General features: G+C 44.0%; 1 protein-coding gene across 5 annotated transcripts in view; it reads left to right on the top strand.

Annotated features, from left to right (window-relative positions):
• Positions 1-6,457, top strand: part of LOC111265268 (uncharacterized) — a 26,299-nt gene that overhangs the window by 2,557 nt on the left and 17,285 nt on the right. For all 5 annotated transcript variants that reach the window (XM_086970431.1, XM_086970427.1, XM_086970426.1 and 2 more), the window contains exons 2-6: positions 1,544-1,604; positions 2,173-3,447; positions 3,584-3,729; positions 3,970-4,124; positions 4,424-4,676. In XM_086970431.1, coding sequence (XP_086826557.1) covers positions 1,544-1,604; positions 2,173-3,447; positions 3,584-3,729; positions 3,970-4,124; positions 4,424-4,676 — 1,890 coding nt within the window. The remainder of the gene's footprint in view (positions 1-1,543; positions 1,605-2,172; positions 3,448-3,583; positions 3,730-3,969; positions 4,125-4,423; positions 4,677-6,457) is intronic.

Raw genomic sequence — 6,457 nt, 5'->3', positions numbered from 1 at the left:
GGCAGTATACGGAGCGTAGCGACGAAGTCGATATGCCAATGTAGTAGTAGTAGTAGTAGTACATTGCGATCGGCGACATCAGGCCTTCTTCCCATCTGCGAGGATCTAGCCAGCAGATTGTGTTCGTAGTAGAAGGTTACGGCCGACGGTTAGTTGGAATAGAACATGAAAGATGGCGTCTCGTGCGTTTCTGTCAATTAGATCTCGGAAGTAATCTGATTATGTAGACGACGGTTTCGATACTCGCCTTTGTGTAAATATTAGTTACCGATTTTCATTTTTGTAAAATTTAGCCAGAGAACAGAGGGTTTATGTAGCCTGGGACAAATGAAGTATCTAGAAAGAAAAAGGGGAATCATTTTATTTAAGCTAGGTGTTAATTATTCGAGTTGATAAACTCACTGATTCAGCTGGCGCACGGCGCCGAATGCTGTTAATACTTCAACATACCAAATGCCGTACTAAACCATATCTTGTGTCCATTATTCTACGAGTTTGCTATGGCCATTTTCACCTCATTGCGTTCAGGCGCAAAAGTGATAAAACGTCGAACACGTTTTAGAAACAGCAGTGTGGGATACCTTTCTACTACAGCCTGAACCTAATGATTTGTGTTGTAGATTCAAATCCATATATTGCACGAGGTTCAGGGCTATAAATCACTGTCAAATTCATCGACGACTTTAGATGCGGTCCTTAGATAGGTTCGTTCGTAACTAACGCATACAAAAGCATGCTGTCTGCACCAATAATTCTGTTCAGTGCTCATTGACGTTATCTTGGCGTAAACGGGTTGAATAGCGCGGCGTGGTCGGAAATCGTCAGGCTGCTTTTGTTATGGATCAATCGAAGTTAAGAACACGATTCATTGTATTGATTGTCTATGGACTGATACATCTGCATGACTATCGCCGTAGATAGATAAAGCCACGGCCATTTCGGTAGAGTGACATCGATCTACAAATTACATAGTACACGACTAGTGTTACTATGATACTAGCAGGTACGGCTGAACGGATCAGTAATTGTGTACGGTGGTGATACCAGAATAAACACCAAACTTTGCCTTGTTTTTTTTTTGGATGTTCGTTTACCGAAAGCAAGCCCGGGTAGAAATAACAACAGTGTTGGTGCTGCTTAATCGATCCTCAGACGTAGACACTGCGAATGCTTAAGGACGAGAAAGTACAAAAACTTCCGGAGCGTAATAACGAATCAATTTTAAGGTTTAATTATAAAGAAGCTTTGATTTCTTTCAGATATACATTTGACTTAAGTAACCACGATTAGTACATAATATTTTTAGTTTTTTTTTTTTAGAAACAAAACTATCCCATTATAAAAATGATACGATTGCCTAAAACAGATCGCAAAAATCGACAAGGTTCCATTCTAAAAATATATTTCAACCTAAACGTAGATTTTTTGTCGTTACTAATCAGTAGTCGCAGTGAAAGGTACCGAGAATATTTGACTGTACTAAACAACGCCGATCTCTTGAGCAGTATCCATTTATCCAAGGTAACTTTGTTTATGTTTGCAGAGGAGACTTCTCCGGGCCGCGTTCAGGTGGAGGAGGAAGCCTCCGACAGAACGGCTTCCAGGTAACTAACATAACAAACACGAGAAAGAACAAACAGATTAACGCTGACGCTTAGCGGCTGTTTTGTTTTAGAGCCGTAAGCATCAGCTCCGCTCCTAACTTCTTATTAAGAGTCCTTAATTTGTTTTGTTTGGTGCGTAATGAATTTAGTTATAAGATGCCGGAACAACGAGAAACCACTTAGGTTGCAAGGTTTAGAAGGTTCCTTTCTATCGCTAATGGCTAGTAGGGACGGTTTGTCCCGCCATGTTAAACTCAGAACAGTTGTTATAGGTTAAGCTAACTCGTACACAAAGCTGACAGTATCCCTCTGGTTAACTTATTCTATCAAATCTCAACGAAGTCAAATACAATGAATATAACTTAATTTTTCAAGTTAATAGTCATCTAATATTCAGTCTGCGTGTCTCTCCATCAACCCTCGCGGTCACACCCTAATCCGGGAGCTCCGGAAGATTGTTCTTAATATTGAAATATAAAATAGACGTCAAGCGCAATCGACATACAGATTCTAATACAGTTGATTAATCATGTGTTATCTTTTTGCTCTACTCATGTTTTGCTTCTAGGGAGGCAATGCTGGAGGCTATGGCGGGGGTGGACATGCTGGTTATCAGAATGGGGGCGCGGGAGCAGGATTCCGTCGTACTGGGGGCGCAGGTGCCGGTGGACCTCGCGCGGGAGGCGATCGAGGTGGAGACCGTCGCGGAGGTGGATTTGCAGGAGGTCGTGGCGGTGCCGGTGCTGGAGGACGTCCTGGAGGGGGTCCCAACAAAACCGTCGGGCCTGTGGGACCTCTAACGAAAATCGACTGGAGCACCGAACAGCTCGCCAGCTTTGAAAAGAGTTTCTACCGTCCACACGCCACTTCTCAAGCGCGAACCCAGCAAGAAGTTGACGAACACCGCCGCGAGCTTAAGGTTACGATCCGCGGCCGTGACGTGCCTATTCCTTACACAACGTTCGAAGAGGCGAACTTGCCCGACTTCATCATTCGCCATCTGCATCAGGTTAAGTTTCAGAAACCGACGGCTATTCAGGCTCAAGGCTGGCCAATAGCATTGTCCGGCCGTGATATGGTCGGTATTGCGCAGACTGGCTCGGGAAAGACACTCGCGTACACCCTACCCGCACTTGTGCACATCTGGGGCAACAACGGTCATCGAGGTTATCGTCCACCGGGCTCACCCATGGTTCTTGTTCTTGCGCCAACGCGTGAACTCGCGCAACAAATTCAACAGGTGGCAGCCGAATTTGGCCGAGGTGCAGGAATCAAGAGTGTGTGCATCTTTGGCGGAGCCCCAAAGGGTGGCCAACTGCGTGAGATGGATCGTGGCTGTGAGATATGCATTGCGACTCCTGGCCGTCTCATCGACTTCCTTGAGAGTGGCAAACTTAGCCTCCGTCGACGCTGCTCCTATCTAGTGCTCGATGAGGCCGACCGTATGCTCGATATGGGCTTCGAGCCGCAGATCCGGAAGATTATCGGCCAAATTCGACCGGACGCACAGACTCTTATGTGGAGCGCTACGTGGCCAAAGGAGGTGAGAATGCTTGCCGAAGATTATCTAAAGGAATACGTTCAACTGAACATCGGAGCGCTGTCTTTGTCCGCCAACCACAAGATTACTCAAGTGGTCGAGGTCTGCACTGAGGCAGAAAAGGACGAGAAGTTAATGGCCCTGCAGAGGAAGTTCTCGGAGGAAAAAGATGCTAAAGTGTTGATCTTTGCCGAGACCAAGAAGAAAGTTGACGACCTGTCGATTCGACTCCGCCAGTGCGGTTTCCACGCGATCAGTATCCACGGAGACAAAAGCCAGCAAGAACGTGACTGGGTTCTCCAGGTAGGCTGTAATTATTAATTGATCAATTTCAAATTGGTATGCATAAATCTATATAAATAGACGAAGATTTTCAATCAGTCTGCAGACAAAATGTAGTTTACGAATATTCTTATATTGGTCGTATTTGCATTCGCAGGGCTTTCGCAGCGGCGACTGCCAGACTTTGGTGGCGACAGATGTGGCTGCTCGAGGCCTGGACGTTGATGATATCCGCTACGTAGTGAATTATGACTATCCGCATTCGTCTGAAGACTACATTCACCGTATAGGACGAACTGCTAGGTTTGTAAATACATGCTATAATATTTGCTCATAATGAATTATATGCAAGCCAACAATCGTAGTGTTGCCGCAATAAATGCGTGATCTTACGGAAAGTTTTCACGTTAAAACATTATACTCTGTCTACACTTCTGAAGTACGGCAAAATTATCAACATGTGCAAATATTGTCCTTCTATTAGTACTAACGGCTAATCTATCGTTTGCTGTCGCATTGCTTTTCTTCATGTTAATCTTTCAGGTCGAACAAAACTGGTACAGCTTTCACTTTCTTCACATCGGGTAATGCTAAACAGGCTCGTGATTTGATTGGAGTGCTGAAGGAAGCGGGTCAAATGGTCACTCCCGAGCTTTACCAGCTCGCGGGTAGCAAAGCGGGCCGCTTTGGAAGAGCTCGTAAGTGCCAAAATAGCTTATATTTGCGAAAACAGCGTTACAGTTCCACAATAAGGGATTTGTGTTACGTGATTTTGAGTGATCCATAACTTTTATGGAACCATAGCAATAGTTTCGGAGGGTGGTATGGTGGATGGCTTAATAATATGTTTTTGAAGCAAACAGACATTTGTTGCAACCCCTATTGGGGATGCTGGATGAAGTTTAGTGCGTAAATTCTTCTTACTTACCTTAATTACCTTATTACGCTCGTTGAGCGCATAAAACGGTACAGTAATTTGTTTTATTCGGTTGAGCAGAGCCTCCTCGTTATCGCAATCCGAATCAGCCGTTCAGTCAGGCTTACGGAAACCGTGGCGGCTATGGAAGCCGGATTGGCGGTTATGGGTCGAATGGCGTATCGTCGGCAGGGTACGGAAATGATGGCCGTCAGCGAAGCTTCCACGGAAGCAGTGCAGGCCACGCTGGCGGATACGGAGGTGCCCCTGGAAGGGACTTCCAGAGACAGAACTCGATGCCGCCGAGAGGCGGCACCAGTGGTTTCGGTGGAAGGTGAGTGCTTGGCAGGACTGAATAGGAGGGTGATGTAGAGGAGATAACAGAAAGTAACCTTAGGAAGTTCCTCCGATCACTTATAAATACACATAAAAGAAGAGTCTCTGCAAAAGCTTCTTTTTTTGTTAAATATAGCCTAGTAATATTTCTAGCTGTCGGGCATAGTTTTCGGAATTCTAGATAGAAGTGGCAAATTCAAAACATCCTATCCCTAAGACTGATCTTGATTTTCCCTGGCTAATCTGACGAAGCGAAGCTCTCTGAAGCATACGCGTTTTAAAAAAACTCTCAAAACATTATTTCGAATTTCACAATAAAATTGATTTAAGCGTATTGTAAAGCACCGTCTTCAATGCCTTGCCCAAAGTGTTCCAAACGCTTAATTTGTAGGTATATAGAAACCTCGTGAAATCTAGCGAGCACCTCTAGATCCTCTGTGATCAGTTATCTTCCACTTCTTATGGGCTGTGATGTCTGCGTTGTTTGTATGCGAACTAAACTTTTACGATCATAGACAATTGTTATTGCCAATCTGAAGATTCTATCTTGAATGGAAACGCTTCGATATGAAGCAAGCATGAATGTATGATTGAATGTGTGCAGGGCGGAGATGACGGTCGCTTATGAGGCCGCGCTCAAATTCAAGGGTCCACAAACAAGCCTCTTAATCTCTTTACTCCAGGAGTCTATTTACAACTATCTTGTCTCTCTCACTCTCTCTCTCGCGCGCGCAATCTCATATATATATATAATCTAAACAGACAGATAGCATTTAGTGTATTGCCAGTTTTACTGCTGATTAGATAGAGATGATAAACTAGTTAGCTATAGAAGCTACTGAAAGCCTTTAATATGTGACTGTTGTCTCCATGCATAACATTTTATGTGCACTATATATTACATAAGCAGTTATTACCGTTATGTTATTTTTCGTTCATTTTTGAATTTTTTTGCTTGTTTGATTTTCTTAATTTGTACGTGTTGTTATTTGTTAGATAAGTATGGCCATGTGATTAGATCGTGTAATTTATGGGACTATCGGTAAATGTTATATTGCTATCTGAATGATCTATCTCTATCCCGATGTATATACGGAAATTAAAGAGCGAGAAAGGTTATCTGCTCTTTTTGTGCGCCCCCTATCGTCGTCGAGGTGTCTACAGTGTTCCGAATTTGGCAATAATCATTATTATAAATTGCTATTGTAATTGTTATTGCTCTTATTATAATTATCTGCTCGCCTGCTGGTCTGTGCACTGCTGCTACCAAAAGCCTGTGTAGATATCATGTAGCGTGAGAAAGTGAACCCAAGAAAAAGCATAAGAGCAAAAATACGATGTCTCACTGCGATGCCCGCCGCTCATTCCACCCACGTCCGAGTTGCTCCGAGTCTGCCTACTTGAGCTACTTCGACCACTACTACTACTACTACTACTACTACTTGATCCTACTGTCACTACATCAGTTACAACCACAACTGTTATTGCTGCTGCTGCTGCTACTACTACTACTACTACTGCAACTTGATTGGATTTCCATTGACTTCATTCGTTGATTTTTCTATCATATCAGTTGCGTTCGGTTCTGTTCTATTGTTATTATTTTCCCCGAAAATCGGTTCTCGTATAGACTTGAAGCTGTCTAGAACTGCTTCAGAAATCTCGATTTCGAGTCGAAAGCACCTCGTCCATTCACCTGGAAGGCCTTCAGCTTCGAGTTGCGAGGATCTGAGGGGAAGGGGAGGGGAAAGGAGAGGGAGGGGGAGGGGAGAGGGAGGG

The sequence above is a fragment of the Varroa jacobsoni genome, unplaced genomic scaffold, assembly GCF_002532875.2.
Source record: "Varroa jacobsoni isolate VJ856 unplaced genomic scaffold, vjacob_1.0 scaffold_950, whole genome shotgun sequence".
In the NCBI taxonomy this organism is placed as follows: Eukaryota; Metazoa; Arthropoda; class Arachnida; order Mesostigmata; family Varroidae; genus Varroa; species Varroa jacobsoni.
The sequence above is the reverse complement of the archived record's forward strand: the minus strand, read 5'-3'. Positions and strand labels throughout refer to the sequence as shown.